The sequence below is a fragment of the Scyliorhinus torazame genome, chromosome 3 (genome assembly GCF_047496885.1).
Source record: "Scyliorhinus torazame isolate Kashiwa2021f chromosome 3, sScyTor2.1, whole genome shotgun sequence".
Classification (NCBI taxonomy): Eukaryota; Metazoa; Chordata; class Chondrichthyes; order Carcharhiniformes; family Scyliorhinidae; genus Scyliorhinus; species Scyliorhinus torazame.
In genome coordinates, this window is record NC_092709.1 from 218,074,143 (window position 1) to 218,098,535 (window position 24,393).

At 46.7% G+C, this 24,393-nt stretch overlaps 2 protein-coding genes across 2 annotated transcripts in view; both read right to left on the minus strand.

The window, feature by feature from the left end:
• asah1b (N-acylsphingosine amidohydrolase (acid ceramidase) 1b) overlaps positions 1-16,908 on the minus strand; it is a 47,014-nt gene extending 30,106 nt beyond the window's left edge. Inside the window, exons 1-3 of the mRNA XM_072496888.1 lie at positions 16,651-16,908; positions 8,416-8,462; positions 1,613-1,703 (exon numbers count right to left, since the gene is read on the minus strand). Coding sequence (XP_072352989.1) covers positions 1,613-1,703; positions 8,416-8,462; positions 16,651-16,752 — 240 coding nt within the window. The 5' untranslated portion in view covers positions 16,753-16,908. The remainder of the gene's footprint in view (positions 1-1,612; positions 1,704-8,415; positions 8,463-16,650) is intronic.
• A 6,489-nt stretch (positions 16,909-23,397) lies between these two features.
• Positions 23,398-24,393, minus strand: part of frg1 (FSHD region gene 1) — a 65,983-nt gene continuing 64,987 nt past the window's right edge. The window contains exon 9 of the mRNA XM_072496889.1: positions 23,398-23,982. Coding sequence (XP_072352990.1) covers positions 23,946-23,982 — 37 coding nt within the window. The 3' untranslated portion in view covers positions 23,398-23,945. The remainder of the gene's footprint in view (positions 23,983-24,393) is intronic.

Here is a 24,393-nt window from a genome sequence, read left to right on the forward strand (position 1 = left end):
TCACAACTACCAAATGCCTCAAAGTATTTTACATCTAATGAAGCACATTTAAAGTGTAGTCATTGTTGGAATGTAGGAAGTGTGGCTCCTAATACATGCACAACACCCAACAACAGAAATGCACTAATGACCAGAAAATCTATTTTATGTATTGTTGATTGAGGGATAGAACATTAGGGGAGCTCCCTGCCTTTCATTGAGTTAGTGCCATGAGAACCTGTATTCCCATCTGAGGGGGCAAGTCTCCCAAGCCCCCGTCAGCATGTTTGATGATGGGTACAGTGGGAGAATATAGCGGGAGGGCAAAATTGGATTCATGCTGCCGTGAATTTACAGTGGAATTTTCCGCTCGTGCCCACCATAGTGGGTTTGAAAGCCCGCCAGAGGTAGGCGTGAACCTCATTTGCACCCTGTTAATGGGATACAAATGAAGGCCAACTCCCCACGGCAGATTTCTCTCGATTCCAGCAGGACATGCTGGGTTGATACACGTTCGTACAACATGGCATTCGGATGTCGGGACTTATCTTAACAATGCCTGGGGCTGCCTCCAGATTTCAGAATGGGGGAAGCGCCCACAACTTAGGAACTCCACAGAAGTGGGTCAGAGGTGCACTTGCAGGTGGTCCTTCCAGAATGACCTGTCCTGGAGGGTGTCCGTTGTCCAGCCACAGAATGTTCCCGGAGATCCATCCACCTTCTCAGAAGGTCCACCTCCTTTCTTCGATAGTGGATCAGTGGTGTTGGGCGCCTTTTCAACATGGCACCGGGACACTACAGCAGGATACACAACATCCAGGCCTGCCCTGCCACCGAATATGGCGTTAAACACCCGATTGCATAATTAATGAGGTTGTAGCTGGAAGATTTGGTGTGTTTTCTCGCCAGATGATGCAGTAGAAACACCGCCTTCCAGCACCCACCACAGAACGTAGCCTCAAATTGGGAAAACTCTGCCCCAGGTCTTGGTTTAACGTTTCATTCATAGGCAAGGACCTCAACCTAGATTTTTGTGCTCAGGTCCTGGAGAAGCATGGGCTGAAACATTACTAGAAACAAGGTTATGCACTTTCTAATTTGAAGAGAATTAAAATTAACCTTAAACAAACAGGTTTACATTCTAACAGGGATACTTAACACCACAATGCAAATTATAAATGATGCATATTGTTAGCTGTTATTTAAAGCTGTTCAATCTACGATAAATACATTCTAGTAAAATGTTGTTCATATCTCTTTCTTTTCCATTCTGTCAGCTTACTCGCTCATCTCCTGCCCTCTGGGGTATAGTTCCTTGATGTTGGATGCTCTCTGGTATACAGTGGCCAGTATTCACGGGTAACCCTAGATAGTGAATATTTTACTTGTTTGATTTCAACCTCACGTAGCATCCACATACATTTTTAATTGGGATGGGAGGAAAGAGATGCAGGGTAACAACCAGTTGGTAACATTTCATGGCCTGTAACACCATCCTGGAAGACATGTTAGCTTTGTACTGGGGAAGTGCAAACCTGGGTCTTCCTGGACAGACTCAAAGTATCCAAAAAAGTCAATTGTGTTTTGTATTTCTACAGGAGATAAATACCAACACAAGATGACAATTACATACCTCCACTTTCTTATCATGAATCAACTGGTTCCATCTTATACGTGGAGCAGAATCAAGATTTATCTTGTACCAAGGAACAATGCCTTTAAACCTGTGAACACACAGTGCAGTGCCTATTTTATTGCAATATGGCATTATAATTCCACAGTACAGATACCGATATTACAACCAGAGACCTTTCAGGCAAAAAAACAAGATAACCTAATATATTTTTTGATTATACTTTCAGGAACTCCTTACCTAAAAGGGGAATACATGCTGAGACCAAGAACAAAAAGAATTGTTAACTCAAAATAAGGAAGATTCTAATTCTTGAATTAGACTTCATAAAAATGATAAATGTACAGTGGAGCGGTTATAAAAGGCAGACATTTTGACTGTTGAAGTACTCAATGTTCAGAAAAGGTTCAAAAAACTCATTGGAGGCTAGCAATGGATGACTTTGCCAGCTCTTCACTAACAGCTTGGATCCAAATACAAGGTACAATTCAGTATCCCAAAACCTCTGAAGAGACGAACAATTTTCGAAGCCAAAGTTATATTATGTTCTTATTTACATGGGTTTCTGTGTTTTAGCATGGGGGAGGCGGTAGCATAGTGGTATTGTCACTGGGCTAGTAATCCAGACACCCAGGTTAATGCTCTGGGGACCTGATATAAATGCTACCATGGCAAATGTCTAATGATGACCATTAAATCATTTTCGAATTTTGTAAAAGTCCACCTGGTTCACTAATAACCCCTTTAGGGAAGGAAATCTGCCATCCTCATCTGGTCTGGCCTACATGTGACTCCAGATTCATAGCAATGTGGTTGACTCTTAAATGTCCTCTGAAATGGCTCAGCAAGCCCCTCAGTTGAAGGACAATTCGGGATGGGCAATAAATGCTGGACTGGCCAGCGATGCATATCTAGGGGCTGGTTTAGCAAGTGGGCTAAACAGCTGGCATGTAATACAGAATAAGGCCAGCAGCGCGGGTTCAATTCCCGTACCGGCCTCCCTGAACAGGCGGCGGCGGAATGTGGCGACTAGGGACTTTTCACAGTAACTTCATTGAAGCTTACTTGTGACAATAAGTGATTATTATTATTATTATATTCCACAAAATTAAAACTGATGAAAAAACGTGGGCACATATTTCACAAAGAACTTTATAAATCCACCGCAAAATGCACAAAAAAACCCAAGGAAGCTCAAACTCTTTCTCTCAGTGGAGGGCAACCTGCAGCCCGTGGGCCGCATGTGGGCCATTAGGGCTCTGACTGCGGCCCATGAGACATTTTGTGAGAGGGCAAGATGGTTTGAATGAGAGAAAGTAGAGCTGGGAGATAAAAGAACATGGGAAAGAGTGGGATTGAGAGCAGAGCTAGAAGGATAATGGGATGCAAGAAAGAGCAAGGTAGTGAGTAGAGCCAGGACGATAAAAGAGCGAGAGAGGAGCCAGGAAATATAAAGGCGTGGAAAAGAGCAAGACTGACGACGTAGTGATTGGTTGGTGAGTATGTTATTTGTTTTCATCATTTATCTTTAAACACTTTTTACAATGGGTAGCTGTCACATTTTCTTTCATAATTTTTATAACAGAAGTAGCAAAGTTTATCTGGAGCAGTAGGGCTTACTAATAAAAGGGTAAATAAATAAAAATAAAATAAATACCTAAAGCACTTATCTGTGTAATTAAGAAATGTAAACTTTAAAAAAAAAATCTTTTTATTGGCATTTCACATATTTATAAACAGTTGTATGTATACATTTTTCTCGCCCACGCTAATTTCCTTTATTATACAGAGGTTTAGTTTGTCCTTCATTTAACTGACCCGATGTGCATTTTGTTGCCCTCTGGATCGGTCTATGGTTCCTCCCTCTTCCCCGTTGTCCCCCCCCCGCCCCATCTCTCGTGGTTTTCCTTCCCCACCTTCTCTCTCTCTTCCCCGCCCCCCCCCCCCCCCCCCCCGTTGCACAGTCTTTTGGTACCTCATCTATCTTGGTGGGTTTTATTTTTCATTCTTATTAGGTTACTCCTCGTTGCTGGTCTCAAACAGGTTTTGGAAATGAATCTCAGGATTGCTACCAGTGCCACGAGACAGTCAGAGTAGAAATTCAAGAATAGTCAGAATTAATACGTGGCTTGAGAGATGGTGCAGGAGGGAAAGGTTCAGATTTTTGGGACATTGGAACCGGTTCTGGGGGTGGTGGGACCATTACAAATCGGATGGTCTACACCTGGACAGGACTGGAACCAGTGTCCTAGGGGGTGCTTTTGCTAACATTGTTGGGGAGGTTTTAAACTAATGTGGCAGGGGGGATGGGAACCAGATTAGGAAGTCAGAGGCAGCAACTAAAGCCAGTAAGGTACTAGATAATAAACTCGATGTGACTAAGGGGAAGAGTAGACAGGGAAGAGATGATGAATGCAAAGGGACAGGTGGTCTGAGGTGCATTTGTTTCAATGCGAGAAGTGCAACAGGTAAGGCAGATGAACTTAGGGCTTGGATTATGATGTTATTGGTATTACGGAGACTTGGTTGAGGGAAGGGCAAGCCTGGCAACTAAATATTCCAGGGTATAGATGCTTCAGGAGGGATAGAGAGGGAGGTAAAAGGGGTGGAGGAGTTGCATTACTGGTCAGAGATTATATCACAGCTATGATTAAGGAGGGCACGATGGAGGATTCGAGCACTGAGGCAATATGGGTAGAGCTACGAAATAGGAAGGTTGCACTAACATTGTTGGGGACTTTACTACAGGCCTCCCAAAAGCGAGCATGAAGTAGAGGTATAAATATGTATACAGATTATAGAAAAATGTAGGAGCAATAGGGTGGTCGTGATGGGAGATTTTAACTTCCCCAACATTGAATGGGATTCATGTAGTGTTGGAGGCGTAGATGGAGTAGAATTTGTAAGGAGCATCCAGGAGAGTTGTTAGAGCAGTATGTAAATAGTCCAACTCGGGAAGGGGCCATACTGGACCTGGTATTGGAGAATGATCCCGGCCAGGTAGTTAAAGTTTCAGTCGGTGATTACTTTGGGAATAGCGATCACAATTCCTTAAGTTTTAGAATATTCATGGACAAAGACGATAGTGGTCCTAAAGAAAGAGTGCTAAATTGGGGAAAGGCCAAGTATAACAAAATTCGGCAGGAGCTAGGGAATGTGGATTGGGAGCAGCTCTTTAAGGGTAAATCCACATTTGAAATGTGGAAAGGTTGATTAGAGTGCAGGACAGACATGTCCCTGTGAAAATGAGGGATAGAAATGGCAAGATTAGGGAACCATGGATGACGGGTGGAATTGTGAGACTAGCTAAGATGAAAAAGGAAGCATACATAAGATCTAGGCGACTTAAATCTGATGAAGCTTTGGAGGAATATCGGGAAAGTAGGACAAATCTCAAACGCGCAATATAGAGGGCTAAAAGGGGTCATGAAATATCTTCGGCTAACAGGGTTAAGGAAAATCCCAAAGCCTTTTATTCGTATATAAGGAGCAAGAGGGTAACTAAAGAAAGGATTGGCCCACTCAAAGACAAAAGAGGGAATTTATGCGTGGAGTCAGAGGAAATGGGTGAGATTCTTAATGAGTACTTTGCATCGGTATTCACCAAGGAGAGGGACATGACGGATGTTGAGGCTAAGGATGGATGTTTAAATACTCTAGGTAAAGTCGGCATAAGGAAGGGGGAAGTTTCAGATATTCTAAAAGCCATTAAGGTGGACAAGTCCCCAGGTCCGGATGGGATCTATCCCAGGTTACTGAGGGAAGCGAGGGAAGAAATAGCTGGGGCCTTAAACGATATCTTTGCAGCATCCTTGAGCACGGGTGAGGTCCCAGAGGACTGGAGAATTGCTAATGTTGTCCCTTTGTTTAAGAAGGGTAGCAGGGATAATCCAGGGAATTAAAGACCTGTGAGCTTGACGTCAGTGGTAGGCAAACTGTTGGTGAAGGTCCTGAAGGATAGGACCTATTCACATTTGGAAGAAAATAGACTTATCAGTGATAGGCAGCATGGTTTTGTGCAGGGAAGGTCATGTCTTACAAACCTAATAGAATTCTTTGAGGAAGTGACAAAGTTAATTGATGAGGGAAGGGCTGTAGATGTCATATACATGCACTTCAGTAAGGCGTTTGATAAAGTTTCCCATGGCAGGTTGATGGAAAAAGTGAAGTCGTATGGGGTTCAGGGTGTACTAGCTAGATGGATAAAGAACTGGCTGGGCAACAGGACACAGAGAGTAGTGGTGGAAGGGAGTGTCTCAAAATGGAGAAAGCTGACTAGTGGTGTTCCACAGGGATCCGTGCTCGGACCACTGTTGTTTGTGATGTACATAAATGATCTGGACGAAGGTATAGGTGGTCTGATTAGCAAGTTTGCAGATGATACTAAGATTGGTGGAGTTGCAGATAGCGAGGAGGACTGTCAGAGAATACAGTAAAATATAAATAGATATGGCGAGTTGGGCAGAGAAATGGCAGATGGAGTTCAATCCAGGCAAATGCGAGGTGATGCATTTTGGAAGATCTAATTCAAGAGCGGACTATATGGTCAATGGAAGAGTCCTGGGGAAAAATGATGTACAGAGAGATCTGGGAGTTCAGGTCCATTGTACCCTGAAGGTGGCAACGCAGGTCGATAGAGTGGTCAAGAAGGCATACAGCATGCTTGCCTTCATTGGACGGGGTATTGAGTACAAGAGTCGGCAGGTCATGTTACAGTTGTATAGGGCTTTGGTTAGGCCACATTTGGAATACTGCATGCAGTTCTGGTCGCCACATTACCAGAAGGATGTGGATGCTTTAGAGAGGGTGCAGAGGAGGTTCACCAGGATGTTGCCTGGTATGGAGGGGCTACCTATGAAGAAAGGTTGAGTAGATTAGGATTGTTTTCATTGGAAAGACGGAGGTTGAGGGGGGACCTGATTGAGGTCTACAAAATTATGAGAGTTATGGACAGGGTGGATAGCAACAAGCTTTTTCCAAGAGTGGGGGTGTCAATTACAAGGGGTCATGATTTCAAGGTGAGAAGGGGCAAGTTTAAGGGAGATATGCGTGGAAAGCTTTTTACGCCGAGGGTGGTGGGTGCCTGGACCGCTTTGCCAGCGGAGGTGGTAGTGGCGGGCACAATAGCATCATTTAAGATGCATCTAGACAGATATATGAACGGACGGGGAACAGAGGGAAGTAGATCCTTGGAAAATAGGTGACAGGTTTAGATAAAGGATCTGGATCGGTGCAGGCTGGGAGGGCCGAAGGACCTGTTCCTGTGCTGTAATTTTCTCTGTTCTTTGACAAACTGCCCCCAGGTATCCAGGAAGCCTTCCTCTGACCCACGGATGGCGTACTTAATCTTCTCCAGGTGGAGAAATTCCGAAAGGTCAACGAGCCAGTCTGCAGCTGTGGGTGGTGCTGCCGATCGCCAGCCAAGCAGGATTCTCTGGCGTGCGATTAGGGAAGCGAAAGAGAGGGCGTTGGCCCCCTTCCCCATGTATAACTCTGGCTGCTCCAGTACCCCAAAGATTGCCACGATCGGACATGGCTTCACCCTCACCCCCACAACCCTGGACATTGCCTCGGAGAAGGCTATCCAGGACCCAGCAAGCTTGGGGCAAGCCCCTCATTTGGGTTCTGGTCAGGTGTGCTCGGTGCACCACTTTGAGCTGCATTAGGCTTAGCCTTGCGCAGGAGGAGGTGGAGTTCACCCTGCTCAGTGCTTCGCTCCAGAGTCCCCATCCTACCCCTGTCCCCAGTTCGTCCTCCCATTTTTGTCTGGTCTCGTCCAGTGGCGTCCGGGCTCGGTCCAGTAGCTGTCCGCATATTTTCCCACATAGCCCCTGCTTCTTGCTGCTTGTGCCTATCAGGTCCTCTAGTAGTGCGGTTTCTGGGGCTCCGGGGTACCCTTCCGTCTCTTTGCGGAGGAAGTGTTTTATTTGGAGGTGTCTCATTTCCTGTCCTTTTGCTACCCTCCACTTCCTTGTCAGTTCATCTAGTGTCACCAGTCTGTGCCCTACGTAAAAGTCCCGGACTGTCAATGTGCCCCCATCCCACCTCCATCTTTTTTTTTTTTAATTTAGAGTACCCAATTCATTTTTTCAAATGTGTGGGAGGACCAGCGAACCATGTCCAAATGTTCTGGACATGTCCGAAGCCCAGGGGATTTTGGCAGAGGTTTGGAGATGTCATGTCCACGGTGTTGAAAATGTCCAGGGTGTTAAAAACAAGGGTGGCGCTGGGTCCAGAGGTGGCGATTTTCGGGGTGTTGGAAGACCCGGGAATCCAGGAGGAGAAAGAGGCAGACGTTCTGGCCTTTGCTTCCCTGGTAGCCCGGAGACGGATACTATTGGCATGGAGGGTCCCAAAGCCCCCGAAGTCGGAGACCTGGCTATCGGACATGGCTAGCTTTCTCTGTTTGGAGAAAATCAAGTACGCCTTGAGAGGGTCACGGTTAGGATTCACCCGGAGGTGGCAACCGTTCGACGACTTCTTCGCGGAAAATTAATCGTCAGAAGGGGGGGGGGTTAGTTTAGCTTAGGGTAGGGGGTTAATAAAGGTGGGACCTGTAAGGAAGGGAGATGGCTTTTGCACTATGTTTATAGTTTCATGTACATTGTTTATTTTGTTGTTACAATACCAAAAACACTTCAATAAAATGTTTATTCAATAAAAAAGATTGAATACTGGTCAGATCACTAAGTCTCACTTGTAGGTTCACAGCTTGTAAATAAAAGAGGCACATCTTCATGAACTAGAATGTTGCCACGTGAAAAGCAGCATAAAAGAAATTCCAAGATATTTTATATACTTACGTGGGGCCAGTTGGTGGATATGTACCTCTTCTGCAATCTTCAGTGTACTGCACAAAGAAAATAAAAGTTTTGAAAATGCGGAATATTCTTTTCACATTATAACAAGAACCATTTGAATAATTACCAGAAACTACTTTTGTGGCATTGAAAATACTCTCCAAATAAAAGATGTGTCCAAGGTGTATAAAACTAGTGTGTTCTGTATGTAACAGAAGCCCATGGTAACAAACTATTTTTTGTAAGCCAATACGACTAGAGAACATAGGGAAACAAGTGACAGAATGATAAAGCAGCAAAAACTCGAGAGCCCTGCTTTACTGGTGGAAACACGCAATAATAATGATCTTTATTGTCACAAGTAGGCTTACATTAACACTGCAATGAAGTTACTGTGAAAAGCCCCTAGTCGCCACATTCTGGCGCCTGTTCGGGTACATAGAGGGAAAATTCAGAATGTCCCAAGTACCTAACAAGCACATCTTTCGGGACTTGTGGGAGGAATCCGGAGCACCCGGAGAAAACCCACGCAGACAGTGAACCTAGCCGGGAATTAAACCTGGGACCCTGGAGCTGTGAAGCAACAGTGCTAATCACTGTGCTACCGTGCTGCCCAAATCTTGGAGTCAGGGTGACTTACATAGGAAGAGTGGCGAGACAGGAATTGCACAGTACAACGTTGCTACAACACTAGGTTAATTGCCTAACTGGGGTGCTTAGAAAGTTTAAGTAAAAGATATTAAACTTCAAAATGATCATTAGGACAACAGCATTTTAGACAGTTTTGGGCCCCAGCACCTGGTACAGACTGGAAAGTATGGTCTTGGGTACCCCATGGCCTTCAGACATCCAGGCATCAAAGTGTTGGGCACGATGGAGGTAGAACTAGTAGAATTCCGCTTGTCAATATTGTCATAGCCCAGTCCCTCTGCTTGTAGTAACCTCGATACAACAAAACAAAAAGCACCTGCTCCTAGTTCTGGTGTGATTTGAAATGTTCACAAGAGGCTAGACAAATAGCCTCTTCACATGGGCAGCACAGTGATTAGCACTGCTGCCTCACAGCAACAGGGACCCGGGTTCAATTCCAACCACAGGTGGCATTGTTGAGTTTGCACCTTCTCCTTGTGTCTGTGTGGGTTTCCTCCGGGTGCTCCGGTTTCCTTTCACAGTCCAAACTGTGTGGAGTTTGCACCTTCTCCGCATGTGTGTGGGTTTCCTCCGGGTACTCTGGTTTCCTTCCACAGTCCTAAGATGTGTAGGTTAGGATGATTGGCTAAATTGCTCCTTTGTGTCTAAAAGGTTAGACAGGGTTACTGTGTTACAGGGATAGGGTGGGGGCATGGGCATGTGCCTGGGTGGGGTGCTCTTTCGAGGGTATTGGTGCATAACCGATGGGCTGCATGGCCTCCTTCTGCAATGTTGTGATTCCATTCCAAGTCCTCTAAGACACAAACTCAACCAGAGCCTGAAATAGCTGCAAAATCCATGAGCAGCCAGAGGTTTCATCCTGGATCTCTCACTTCTATTTTTTTGCCACTGGAAGCCAAGTCGGCCAAATCTGGACTTCAAACCGACTCCTCACACAGCACTTTTTAATCTTCGCTTCATCCATTGAGCCATGGAAATGTATACAGTACAACACAAATCTACTGGAATGCTATTGGGATCAAGAGGTTATGTAGTGAAACATTGGAGCTCATTGGATCAGATAATGTGATGTGGGATCTAATTATGAAAGGTTTCAAGAGCTTACACAGTGAAAGATAATTACCAGTGTCTGGAAAAGGAAAAGGGTAGCATTGAATCAGTTATCCCTAGAGGAAGATGTTCGCAGAACTTTGTCAATACCCACAGACGTTATTAGGGACAGGAGAAAGAGGGAGGAGCACGGGTGTCTGTTGGACGAGATAATTGAGGTGGATAGGAGATACTCGGGGGCCCCCACGAAGCAGTTGTTGGCAGAGAGGAAGAGGTTGCAGGGGTAGTTTGACAGGTTGACCACGGGCAAGGCTATTAGAGGTTATTAGAGTTTGCTGTTTTTTGGCACACCTCTATCAGAGACTAGAGCAAAAATTTGAAAGGATTTTAAAAAATTCAAGGTTATTGCAAATAATTTCCAAATGTCGAATTAGCATTGCTACAGACAGGCTAGTTGAGCAGAACAGCCAATTTCTATTGTGCAATTTTCACGATTCTCAATTTAGACTCTAACTTCAGAATTTTGTCACTTCCTTATTTCAGCACATTTGTTTATATTCCAGTCAACTGAACAGGTCGAGAATCATCCAGTCAGTGAATACAAAGCACATTTACCCAGTGAATATCAGCTTAATCCTGGTTACTTCCACTCCAGGAGTGTAACTTTATAAAAATCCGCATTACCAGGAAATATTTTAACTTGTCAACTGCACTTTTGAAAATTCAAGCACACTGCAGTCAATCTTGTCATTTCCATGGTCACACTGCTAAAACAGAAATAACTATGAATTGTGTAGTAAATACAGAAAAAGCTGTAAATACTCAGCATATAGTGGAATAGCATCAGTGGAAAACAACTTACGTTAATATAGCACCTTTAACACAACCATTATAAGACAAATCAGGACATTAAGCAAGATGATATTAGGTCAGATGATCAAAATCTTGGTTAGAGTTAGTTTTTAAGGGGTGTCTTAATGAAGGAAAGTGAGATGAAAAGGCAGAGAGGTACAGGGAGGGAATTCCAGAGCTGGATTCCTAGGTAATTGGAGGTATGGTCACCAATAGTGAAGAACAGATGAGTTATCATTTCAGCTATGGACCCTTCATTTATATTAAATCACCTCTTCCACTCTCACCTCACTCCCTCCCTCTCCCCCAAAGCAAGTTACTCAAACTGAATGTTCTTTACATACAGGATCTTGGGATGTTTTATGGAGATAGTGGATGGATACAAAACAGGATAAGCACGCGTCTTAAAAGTTATCATGCGGGCTTCTGCAATGTGCCCATTTAGCCAGGCAAGTTCAATTTCATTAGAAATGCACGTTGTAAATGAAACATGATTATTGCACACAATATAGAAACTCACAAAAAGGAACTGGTTAAATATTTGAAGGAAGTAAAGCAAACTGGGGGAGGGAGAGAGCAACACAGACTGGAGGGGAAGGGTTCATGTCAGCCTGTGTCATAATGTGCATAGGAATCAGATAGTTTTGGTGCTTATCCAAGGACTGAACCACACATCCTTGAAGTTAGGATTGGTTTGGTTTTAGTTTTCTTCATTCTTTTTGTAGTTTGCTGCATATTGTAAATTAGTTAAAAGTTACTTATATCAATGACGTGTTTGTGGAATCACTGGATTTACTTGATGTTTCTCATTGTGATCAATACAGGGAAAACATCACAGAAGTTGTATTAATTTAAACATTTCTTATCCTGAAATGTTTATTTTTTATTTGTTCTAGAAATAGTATTCTTAGGGAAGGACTTGGGCTGAGGGACAGAGAGGAGGTTGGGGGCTGTCTGGGGATGGACCGGTGGAGGCACGGAGCACGGGCTGGAGGCTGGCCTAAAAAAGGGGATGGCTGATCAGCAGGGGGGTGGGGGGGGCAATGAGCCCCCCAACTAGGCTGATCACCTGGAATGTTCGAGGGTTAAATGGGACGGTCAAAAGGGTACGTGTGTTTGCACATCTTAGGGGATTGAAGGCAGACGAGGTAATGTTGCAGGAGACGCACCATAGAGTTACAGACCAGGTGAGACTGAGGAAAGGCTGGATCAATCAGGTCTTTCACTAGGGACTAGATTCAACGACTAGAGGGGTCGCGATCCAGATCAATAAGCGGGTGGTGTTTGAGGCGGGTAGAATACTCTCGGACGCGAGAGGTCGGTACATTATGGTAAGTGGGAAGCTATAGGTGGTGCAGGTGGTATGAGTAAATGTTTAAGCGCCAAATTGGGATGATGTTGAGTTTATAAAGAGGATGCTGGGGAAGATACCGGACCTCGACACGCACAGGTTGGTCATGGGAGGGGACTTCTACACAGCTATGGACCCTGGCTTGGACCGGTCAAGCTCGAAAACGGGCAGGATGCCAGCAATGGCAAAGGAACTAAGAGGGTTCATGGAGCTGATGGGGTGGGGGGTGGATCCATGGAGATTTGGGCAGCTGAGCATGAAGGAGCTCTCCTTCTACTCACACGTACATAAAGTGTATTCCCGGATTGATTTCTTTATTTTGAGCAGGGCCTTGCTGGCTGGAGTGGTGGACACGGGGTACTCGGCGATTACAATCTCAGACCGTGCTCCGCACTGGGTTGACCTGCAGGTTAGTAAAGACAGTAACCAGCACCTGCACTGGAGGTTAGATGTGGGACTTTTGGCGGTTGAAGGGGTGTGCGAGCGGCTGAGGAAATGTATTCAGAGGTACCTGCAGGTCAACGACACGGGGGAAATTTCAGCAGCGGTGGTGTGTGAAGCACTGAAGGCGGTGGTCAGAGGGGAGCTGATCTCGATACGGGCCCATAGGGAGAAGGTGGACAGGGCAGAGAAGGACAGACTGGCAAAGGAGTTACTACAGGTTGATAGGAGGTGTGCGGAGACCCCAGAGGCAGGGCATTTAAGAGAACGGCGGAGGTTACAGGAGGAGTTTAGCTTGCTGACCACAGGGAGGGCAGTGGAGCAGCTGAGAAAGGTGAGGGGGACGATCTATGAACATGGAGAGAAGGCCAGCAGAATGCTTGCACAGCAGCTCAGGAAGAGGGAGGCAGCTAGGGAGATAGGGAAAGTAAAGGATGGAGATGGGAACCTGGTTGGTGATTCAGTAGCGGTGAATAAGGCATTTAGGGATGTCTACAGCAGGCTGTACAGGTCGGAACCCCCTATGGGGCCGGAGGGGCTGAGGCACTTTTTGAAGGGGCTGAATTTCCCAAAGGTGGACGGGGAGCGGGTAGAAGGGCTGGGGGCCCCAATCGGGCTGGAGGAGATAGTGGAGGGCTTGAAGGCCATGCAGGCGGGTAAGGTCCCGGGTCCAGACAGGTACCCAGTGGAGTTTTATAAAACGTTCTCGGGATATTGGGGCCGGTGTTGTTGAGGATGTTCAATGAGTCAAGGGAAAGAGGGGTGTTGCCCCCAACGATGTCACAGGCAACAATTTCGCTGATTCGTAAGCGGGCCAAGAACCCAGAGCTGTGTGGGTCCTACAGGCTGATTTGAATGTAGAAGCCAAGTTGCTGGCCAAAATCTTGTCCTCCAGGATCGAGGATTGTGTTCCGGACGTTATTGGGGTTTGTTAAGGGCAGGCAGTTGGTGGCCAATGTAAGAAGGCTGTTAAATGTGATCATGATGCCCCTGGAAGGTAGGGAGATGGAGGTAGTGATCGCAATGGATGCAGAAAAGGCTTTTGATCGGGTAGAATGGAACTATCTGTGGGAGATACTGGGACGGTTCGGATTCGGGCGGGGCTTTATTGACTGGGTCAGGTTACTGTGTCAGGCTCCTGTGGCATGTGTACGGACGAATAGGACAACATCGGCCTATTTTAGACTGCACCGGGGGATGAGACAGGGATGCCCCCTCTCCCCATTGTTGTTTGCGTTGGTTATAGAGCCGTTGGCAATTGCTCTGAGAGCTTTGAGGGGCTGGTGAGGACTGGTCCGGGTGGTGGGGTTAGTGGAGCACAGGGCTTTGCTCTATGCGGATGACCTACTTCTGTACGTTTCGGACCCAGTAGAGGGGATGAAAGAAATCATGAGGACTCTCGGGGAATTTGGCCGGTTTTCGGGGTATTAGCTTAATATGGGAAAGAGTGAGATGTTTGTGGTCCAGGTGAGGGGACAGGAGAGGCAACTGGGAGAGCTGCCATTTAGGTTAGTAAAGGGAAACTTGAGGTATCTCGGCATTCAAGTGGCGCGGGAATGGGACTGGCTGCATAAATTGAATCTGGCCCAGCTAGTGGACCAAATGAAGGACGATTTTCGGAAATGGGACGTGCTTCCGTTGTCTCTGGCTGGGAGGATGCAAACGGTGAAGATGATGGTCCTCCCAAGATTCCTATTTGTATTTCAGTGTCTCCCCATCTTTATTCCTCAGTCCTTTTTAAAGAGAGATCACGGACTTCGTCTGGGCGGGCAAGACCCCGCGAGTAAGGAAGGTAATGCTTGAGCAGAGTTGGGGAGAGGGCGGGCTGGCGCTGCCAGATTTTAGCAACGATCACTGGGCGGCTAATATAGCCATGGTCAGGAAGTGGGTGGTGGGGGAGGGGTCAGCATGGGTCCGTATGGAGGCGGCTTCATGCAAGGGCACCAGTTTGGGGGCATTGGTAACTGCGCCTCTGCCATTCCCACTGGCACGGTACTCCACCTGTCCAGTGGTGGTGGCGCCCTGAGAGTTTGGGACCAGTGGAGGCGGCATGTGGGAGCATTGGTCTGGGCCCCAATCTGTGATAATCACCGGTTTGCCACGGCGAGTATGGACGGGGGGTTCCGGATATGGCGGAGAGCAGGGATTGAGAGGATGGGGAAGATGTTTATAGAGGGGAGCTTTCCGTGCATGAGGGTGCTGGAGGAGAAGTTTAGGTTGGCGAGGGGAAACAAATTCAGGTATCTGCAGGTGTGAGACTTCCTTCGTAAACAGCTGTCAACCTTCCTGCTCCTACCACTAAGGGGGATTCAGGACAGGGTAGTTTCCAGAGGGTGGGTAGGAGAAGGGAGCGTCTCGGACATTTATAAGGAGCTTATGGGGTCGGAGGAGACGCAGACTGAGGAGCTGAAGCGCAAGTGGGAGAAGGAGCTGGGAGGTGAGATAGAGGATGGTCTATGGTCTGTGGGCAGACGCGTTGAGTAGAGTCAACACGTCTGCAACATGTGCCAGGCTCAGTCTGATACAGTTTAAGGTTGTTCACCGGGCTCACATGACAGGGGCCCGGCTGATCAGATTCTTTGGGGTGGAAGACAGGTGCGCAAAATGTGCGGGAGGACCAGCGAACCATGTCCACATGTTTTGGATATGTCCAAAGCTTCGGGGATTTTGGCAGCGGTTTGCGGACGTCATGTCCACGGTGTTAAAAACAAGGGTGGCGCTGAGTCCAGAGGTGGTGATTTTCGGGGTATCGGAAGACCCGGGAATCCAGGAGGAGAAAGAGGCAGACGCTCTGGCCTTTGCTTCCCTGGTAGCCCGGAGACGGATACTATTGGCATGGAGGGACTCAAAGCCCCTGAAGTCAGAGACCTGGCTATCGGACATGGCTAGTTTTCTGTTTGGAGAAAATCAAATTTGCCTTGAGAGGGTCACTGTTAGGGTTCACCCGGAGGTGGCAACCGTTCATCGACTTCCTTGCGAGAAATTAATCGTCAGCAGACTCGGGGGGGGGGGGGGGGGGGGGGTAAGTGTAGATTCGAGTAGGGGGTCATTAAGGGTGGGGGGACCTGTATGAGAGATAAATGGCTTTTGCGCTATGTTTATGGTTTCATGTATATGGTGTATTTTGTTTTGTTACTATACCAAAAATACCTCAATAAAATGTTTATTAAAAAATAAGAAATAGTATTCTTCATTTCTCGACAAAGCAAATCCCCCAAATTTTAGCCATGACGTTGTGATAGTGTACTGACACACAATTTAAGGTCACTGCAACATTTGCAAACAGGCAAAATGTCAAGTGATCAAATATCACATGAACAGTGCACATGATCAAAAAGCACATCGTCAGGAATGTTGGCAGGCCCAGTTAAGACATGGAAACCTTCTGGATAGGTTGAAGTTAATGGGATGTTGTAAATTGGGGAGACCAGTCAGTGGACCATTGCAATAAGTACGTTTGGATGTTAACAAAAACGTGGCCAAATTTAAAGAAGCATTTATGCGATAATCTTGGGGAACAAAATACACAAATAACAAGAGTGCTGGTGAAGGCAATGAAAAGTTAAACACCGCCACCATTCCCAAACACGTCGGGAAAACTACCAGAGAAGAATAAAACAGTGGGTCAGTTCAACATCTAACTACTAGCTACACTTTTGCTCCCCGAAAATAGTGAGAATTGCGGGATTGAAGAACATTCAACAAAAGCCCCCCAAAGGGAGACTGGGGCACCCCCGTGAGGAGCACTCGAGTTCAGGACACCTGTTTGGATGGACACCTTTGTGCTGAGTCGCAGGCGGTCCAGAGCAGCCCGTCCCTTCCCCACAGTGCTGCGGAAAGCCGGAACTGCGCCCCCAGGTTCCGCGGCCCCCGCCAACAGCGCAGTCACTCACCGGCGGCACGAACTGTGCCAGAGTACAGAGGGGGAGAGCAGCCAACAGCAAGCAACAGCTCTGCCCCCGCATCTTCCTCCCCGCTCCCGGTCCCAATCTCATCCTCCGGCTGCTGATCTCTCTCTCAACCCGGCAGCTCTTCTCACAGCGACTGGGGGGGGGCGGAGACAGGAAGAGAGGGAGGCCTCGGACAAAAAAACACTCAATGGTGCTGCGCAATAACAATCCCAATTAATCTCTCATTTCACAGCGACTGTCAGTGTTTACTGTGTAGAAACCTGCGGGTCAACAAGTTGTGGGTGGGAACCTGCCCCACGCCCATCTACCCAGCACAGCTTGGTTAAACCCTGATAAGCATTCCAGCCTCATATTGATCAGCAAGTTTAAACCTCTCCCTCTATCTCACACTGAACCAGTGGAATACCTCCTTGGCTCTGAATGTTTAATTAAATGTCATGCTATCTAGGTGAATGCTGCAGCAAATATAATGAAACGAAGCACTCGAGATTGCCTGTATGATTGTATTATTTTCTTCTATTTCCTTTCTTTTCATGTACTTAATGATCCGTTGAGCTGCTCGCAGAAAAATACTTTTCACTGTCCCTCAGTACACGCGACAAACAAAATCCAAATTTGTATTTTGACATTTCTAATATATCAGGCTGTCCTGGTAGGTAATGTGGGTATAGAGGGATTGGATGACAGGGACAGGAAACTCTTAAAATAAGGGAGGGTGTTGGAAATGGTGGGAAAAGGGGAGAAAAAGTTAAGATAACAGGAAATCTGTTCCATGGAGCAAGAACCGGTTAAACCGATTACTTAAGCTCCAATTCTGGGGTTAAAGTATTGCTTAACGTCCATGATAAAACCACAGTTACCTCAGTTATGCTTCTCCAGTTTGCCCTCCTGGACAGGGGTCACAACTGACACATCACACAAACTACTTACCCAAGTATTCTTGAATCAAGTTTACTTTATTCTGATCAAATGTGTCAAACAGACTCTTATGCAGTTGATTATCACACAGACTAATACTTAACCCTTAATAAAAACCCTTCACGCAGACTTTTTTTTGATAAACAATTTTATTGCGGCATTTTGGCATAGTAAACAACAACAATACAAAACAGTGTGCAAAGAACAATCAACATAGTGCAAAAACCAGCTCCCCTCCCACAAGGACCCGCCTAACTACTCCCCTAATCTACGGTGCCCTAACCCCCCCCCGCTGACGATTAATTTTCCGCGAAGAGTCGATAAATGGTTGCCACCTCCGGGCGAACCCTGACAGTGACACCCTCAGAGCGAACTTAATTTTCTCCAGACCGAGAAAGCTCGCCATATCCGATAGCCAGGCCTCAGACTTCGGGGGCTTTCCTGCCAGCAGAATTTGTTGCCGGGCTACCAGTGAAGCAAAGGCCAGAACGTCGGCCTCTCTCTCCTCCTCGATTCCCGGGTCCTCCGAAACCCCAAAAACTGCCACCTCCAGACTCATCACCACCCTTGTTTTCAGTACCCGGGACATAATGTCCGCGAATCCCTGCCAGTACCCTCTGAGTTTTGGACATGTCCAGAACATATGGACATGGTTCGCTGGTCCTCCCGAACATCTGGTGCACCTGTCCTCCAATCCAAAGAATTTACTCATCCAGGCCACTGTCATGTGGGCCCGGTGGATGACCTTGAATTGAATCAGGCTGAGCCCAACACATGTTGCGGTTGCGTTTACCCTGCTCAACGCCTCCGCCCTTAAGCCCTCTTCTATCTCACCTCCGAACTCCTCTTCCCACTTAAGCTTCAGCTCTTCGGTCTGCGACTCCTCTGCCCCCATAAGTTCTTTGTATATATCTGAGACCTTCACCCACACATCCACTAGATACTATCCTGTCCTGGATCCCCCCCCAAGTGGCAGGCGTGGGAAGGATGGAATCTGTCTGCGTAGAAAGTCCTGCACCTGCAAGTACCTGAAATAATTCCCTATCGCCAGCCCAAATTTCCCCTCTAGCGCCATGCTCGGGAAGCTCCCTTCCAAGAACAGGTCCCCCATCCTCTCAATCCCAGCCCTCCGCTATGTTCGGAACCCACCTTCCATATTCCCCGGGACAAACCGGTAATTTTCGCAAATTGGGGACCAAACCGATGCTCTCACTTCCCCCACATGCCTCCTCCATTGGCCCCAGATCCGCAAAGTCGCCACCACTGTAGGGCTGGTGGAGTACCGTGCTGGCAGGAGCGCCGTAACCAGGGTTGCCAAACTGGTGCCCCACGATGCGGCCTCCATCCGCCCCCAAACCGTCCCCGCACCCACCATCCACTTCCTTATCATAGCTATGTTGGACGCCCAGTAGTAATTACTAATGTTTGGCAGCGCCAGCCCCCTTCTCCTCGGTTCCTCTCAAGCATCAATCTCCTCACCCGCGGGGACTTTCCCGCCCACACAAATTCCATAATCATTTTATTGACCTTCTTGAAAAAAGACCACGGGATGAAAATGGGGAGACACTGGAATACAAACAGGAATCTTGGGAAGACTGTCATTTTAACCGTCTACTCTTCCCGCTAGTGTCAGCGGGAGCGCATCCCACCTCCGGAACTCGACCCTCATTTGCCCCACCAACCAAGGTACGTTCAGCTTGTGCAACCAGCCCCAGTCCCGCACCACCTGTATTCCCAAGTATCTAAAACTGTCCTCTACTAACCTAAATGGCAGCCCCCTCAGCCGACCTCTCGTCTGGACTACAAACAACTCATTTTTTACCATGTTCAGTTTATACCCCGAGAACCGGCCGAATTCACTCAGGATTCCCATGATTTCATCCTTCCCAGCCACTGGATCCGTGATGTATAAGAGCAGGTCGTCGGCGTACAACAAAACTCTGTGTGTCCTCCCCCCCCCCCCCGGGACCAGCCCCATCCAACCCCTAGAAGCTCTCAGGGCAATTGCCAGCGGCTCTATTGCTAGCACAAACAGCAGTGGGGAGAGGGGGCACCCCTGCCTTGTCCCTCGGTACAGTCTAAAATAGTCAGATGTCGTCCTATTCGTCCTTACACTAGCCTCCGGAGCCTGGTACAACAATCTGACCCAGTCGATAAAGCCCTCCCCGAACCCAAATCGTCCCAGCACCTCCCGTAAGTAGTTCCACTCAACCCAGTCGAAAGCCTTCTCGGCATCCATTGTCACAACTACCTCTGCCTCCCTACTCTCCGGGGGCATCATAATCACATTCAGCAGCCTTCTTAGGTTAGCCAACTGCCTGCCCTTGACGAACCCGGTTTGATCTTCCATAATAATGTCCGGCACACAGTCCTCAATCCTAGCAGCCAAGAGCTTGGCCAATATTTTAGCATCTACATTGAGCAGAGAGCTTCACGCAGACTTTAACTGAATAAGTGATAACTGTTACTCAACTCAAACTCAAATATCACCCCAGTCAGTCAGCTGGTCAGGTTTTCTGGAAAGGTCCTTTACTGTCACCGAGCCCTTGACTCAGGGTACTCTTCCTAAGATGGTTATTCCCTGGGTTCTCGTTGATGAAGCTTCAAGTCCTTGCTTTTTCAACAATCAACAGTCCATAAGGAGGCCATTTGGCCCATTGAGTGTACAGTGGCCCTTGAAAGATCACCCCACCTCCACCCCATATCCCTGTAACCCCACCTAACCCTTGGACACTAAGGGGCAATTTAGCGTGGCCACACACCTAACCTGCACATTTTTGGACTGTGGGAGGAAACCGGAGCACCCAGAGGAAACCCACGCAGGCATGGGGAGAAAGTGCAAACTCCACATAAGACAGTCACTCGAGGTCGGAATTGAACCCGGGTCCCTGGAGCTGTGTGAGGCTGCAGTGCTAACCATTGTGCCACCGTGCCCTCCACTTCTTCCAGTTTCGATGGTTCGATGATGTCAGTTTTATTATCCTGACTACTCGAGGGCGTTTCACAGATCTAGTGAACAGGATCCAATTGTTCCATTATACCTAAACAGCTTCCAGATTAACAGTTTCTCTGACTACAAAAGGCGATGTGACCCCTTTCTCACTGTCTCCAGTTGCCTGGTTTCAATCATCTGTCAGCTTTGTTTGTCACGTAGCTGTTATATTTTGCCTTAGCTGTTAACAATCTCCTTTTGAGGCTAGTGGTGGTCATCATCCTGTTGAAGAAACTGCATTTCCAGAAATTCTCTAGACCTCCGATTTCTTTAGGATCTTGCTACTTGGCCAAATTTCTCATCAGGCTACAGGGTCTCTTGTAATTTGGCCATTTCCCCCAGAAAGCTTGGGGACAGGTCTACACCACTCCCTATAATAACCCTTTTTCAATTTCTCAGTTTCTGTCTTCATTGCATCAGTTCTTATGGTGCCATTTTTCTAACCACTGCTTCCAATGTCCTCCTTTTCCCTCAACCAAGGATATACCCCTCCATTAAAATAAAAGCATAATACTGCGGATGCTGGCAATTTGAAATTAAAAAAACAGGAAATGCTGGATCAACTCAACAGGTCTGGCAGCATCTGTGGAGAGAAAAACACAGTTGACATTTTGAATCCATTTGACGTTCCATTATGGTTAACTTCCTCAGGAAATTCAGCATGTCCACATTAACCCTTACCAACTTTTACAGATGCACCATACAAAGCATCCTTTCAGGCTGCATCACAGCCTGGTATGGAAACTGCTCGGCCCAAGACCGCAAGAAACTTCAGAGTGATGAACACAGCCCAGTCCATCACATGAACCTGCCTCCCATCCATTGACTCCATCTACAGCTCCCGCTGCCTGGGGAAAGCGGGCAGCATAATCTCAAAGATCTTCCCACGCAGTTTACTCACTCTTCCAACATCTTCCATCGGGCAGGAGATACAAGTCTGAGAACACGCACAAACAAACTCAAAAACAGCTTCTTCCCTGCTGTTACCAGATTCCTAAACGACCCTCTTATGGACTGACCTCATTAACACTACACCCCTGTGTGATTCACCCGATGCTGGTGTTATGTAGTTACATTGTATACCTTGTGTTGCCCTATTATGGATTTTCTTTTATTTTAATTTCTTTTTATGTACTTAATGATCTGTTGAGCTGCTCGCAGAAAAATACTTTTCACTATACCTCGGTACACGTGACAATGAACAAAATCCAATCCAATCCAGAGTCCTCAATCTTGTCTGTTCCATTTGTATCACTCTGCCTACGCGCCTTCCCTTCCCTTCGAGAATCACAAGAGGGTTATCTTTGCCCTCACCTTCCAAACCACCAGCCATATATGCGACTGTGTGATGCTACCACCAAACTCTTCTTGCTCACACGTTTCAATATTCCAAAGGACCATTCCCTCAGTAACACCTTGGCCCATTCCTCAATCACCCAACACCCCGTTCTCCCAGTGTCTGCATGTGTTTCCTCCGAATGCTCCGGTTTCCTCCCACAATCCAAAGATGTGCAGGTTAGGTGGATTAGCCATGCTCAATGCATGGAGTTACGGGGATAAGGCAGGGAAGTGGGCCTAGGTAAAGGGCTCTTTCGGCGGGTCAGTGCAGACTCAATTGGCCGAATGGTCTCTTTCAGCACTGTAGGAATTCTATGGAATACTATTAACAGGCCTCCCCGCCAAATGATTGCCTCTCACTAAATCTCAAAACCTGCCGACGTGACAGCAGCTCCAGGTGAACAGGATTCAGTAGAGGGGATTCCGCTGGGGGCACCAATGTAATTATAGCCCCCAGGGGGAGGGGGGGGCATGCACAGGAAGTCTGGCAACCTGTGCCAGTGGTGGGCCCCCTGGTAGGGGTTTTGTTTTGTGTTGGGGGGGGGGGGGGGGGTAAGAGGAGACAGGGGGACTTACCATTGAAGGGTGGGGGTGCCTGCCAGTGATAAGCCGGAGAAAACCTCTCTGTGAAGTTGAGTGCCTGCGATACTACCACGGTGGTGTGGGAGAGAGAGCCTCGATACTTGTGTGATGTGGGGGTGGGGAGAAAGAGAGAGCCTCTGATATCTGGGGTGGGGGAGGGGTCATTCGATGCTTGTGGGGGAGAGGGTCCTCAGAGTTTGTGAGAGGGAGTTTAACTTCAGTGCTAGTTGGGGAGCTCTTGTCCAAGGGCTCTACCAGGACCAGGGAGAGACAGTGGCATAGTGGTATTGTCGCTGGACTAGTAATCCAGAGACCCAGAGTCATGCTCTGGGGACCCGGGTTCGATTGTCATCCTGGCAGATGGTGAAATTTGAATTCAATACAAATCAGGAATTAAAAGTGTAATGGTGACCATGAAACTATTGTCGGTTGTTGTAAAAACCCAACTGGTTCACTAATATCCTTTAGGGAAGGAGATCTGTTATCTTTACTGGTCTGGCCTACATGTGACTCCAGGTCCACAGCAATGTGGTTGACTCTTAAATGTCCTCAGGGATGGGCAATAAATGCTGGCCTAGCCACCGACACCCACATCCCATGAACAAATTAAAAAAAACTCACCCTGACAGATGGCATAAACCATGCCTCCAGATTTTATTTGTGTCAGAGTGACTAAAAATAGTCTGCGCATCTGAGAGGTACAGGCTGGTTTTCAGTAAGAGCCTGACACTCTGACAAATTTATGGGAAAATCCAACGCATTCTCTTTTAAGGAGGGAATAGATTAAACTGCGGCTCTGTTAATCTCTGTTGTCTTCCAACAAACTCCTGCTAGTTTGTGTGCATTTTTCTTTCTGAAGCCTATATTTGAAAAGAAATCAGAATAGCAGAAGCTTCATCTTCATTTTATACAGAATTTAATATATGTTTAATACACTGAGGTTTTTTGACATCTGGTTTGTCTGCATCCCAAAATTAAGACTTCAATCACTGACAGGATAACAGTATAGACTGAGAATCAGCAAATATGAAATGGAAGGAATTAATAATGGAACGAATTCAGACATTATGAATGTTGCCCACAGAACAATACATTTTATATTATGCTGAGAAAGATTCTTTGTTTGAGCTCGCCTTTCATTCTTCACTTCCTTGGATGAACCTCCAGAGTACAGATTTAGTGGAAATGTAGTTCACTCGATCACTACCATGAAAGTGAATGTAACATATATGCAGTGCATTCTTACAGTACAATTAATCTACAATGATAACCATTTAAGGCGACCAACATAATACACCCGTCAAAAGTAAAATAAAAATTAAAAAATGGCAGGTTTACATCACACATACTGATGGTTGTACAGCAGTCAGTTGTGTGTGAATACAAGCCGTCTTGGAGGTAAAAAAAATCATGCATCCAGTAAAAATAGCAAGATAATTTCCTCGCTTCATTTACAGTATCGGTCAGCTTTCATCTTGGATCGCCTGCAGAGCAAAACAGAAGAAGGAAAAGTCATGAAAATGTAATCAATTTTGATGATTGTGCCAGTCATAGTGAAAGAGGGGACAGTTGAGCCACTGGATTTACAATTGAATGAGGAAATACATTTTTATGCAGCATGTAGTTATTCTATGAAAATTCTATGAAATGTGGTTAGGATCTGGAATACACAGCCTGGAAATGGTGGGGGCAGAATCAATTGGGTCTTTCAAAATGGCTAATTATCCGACGAGAAAATAATTTGCTGGACTACGGGGAAAAGCTGGGGTGTGGAACTAGCGGAGTTGCTCTTGCAGCTGACATGAACACGAAGAGGCGAACAGCTTTCTGCTGTAACCATTCTATGAATCTATGATACGAAGAGATGAAATGAGAAGGCTTTTCCCCTCGTTGCT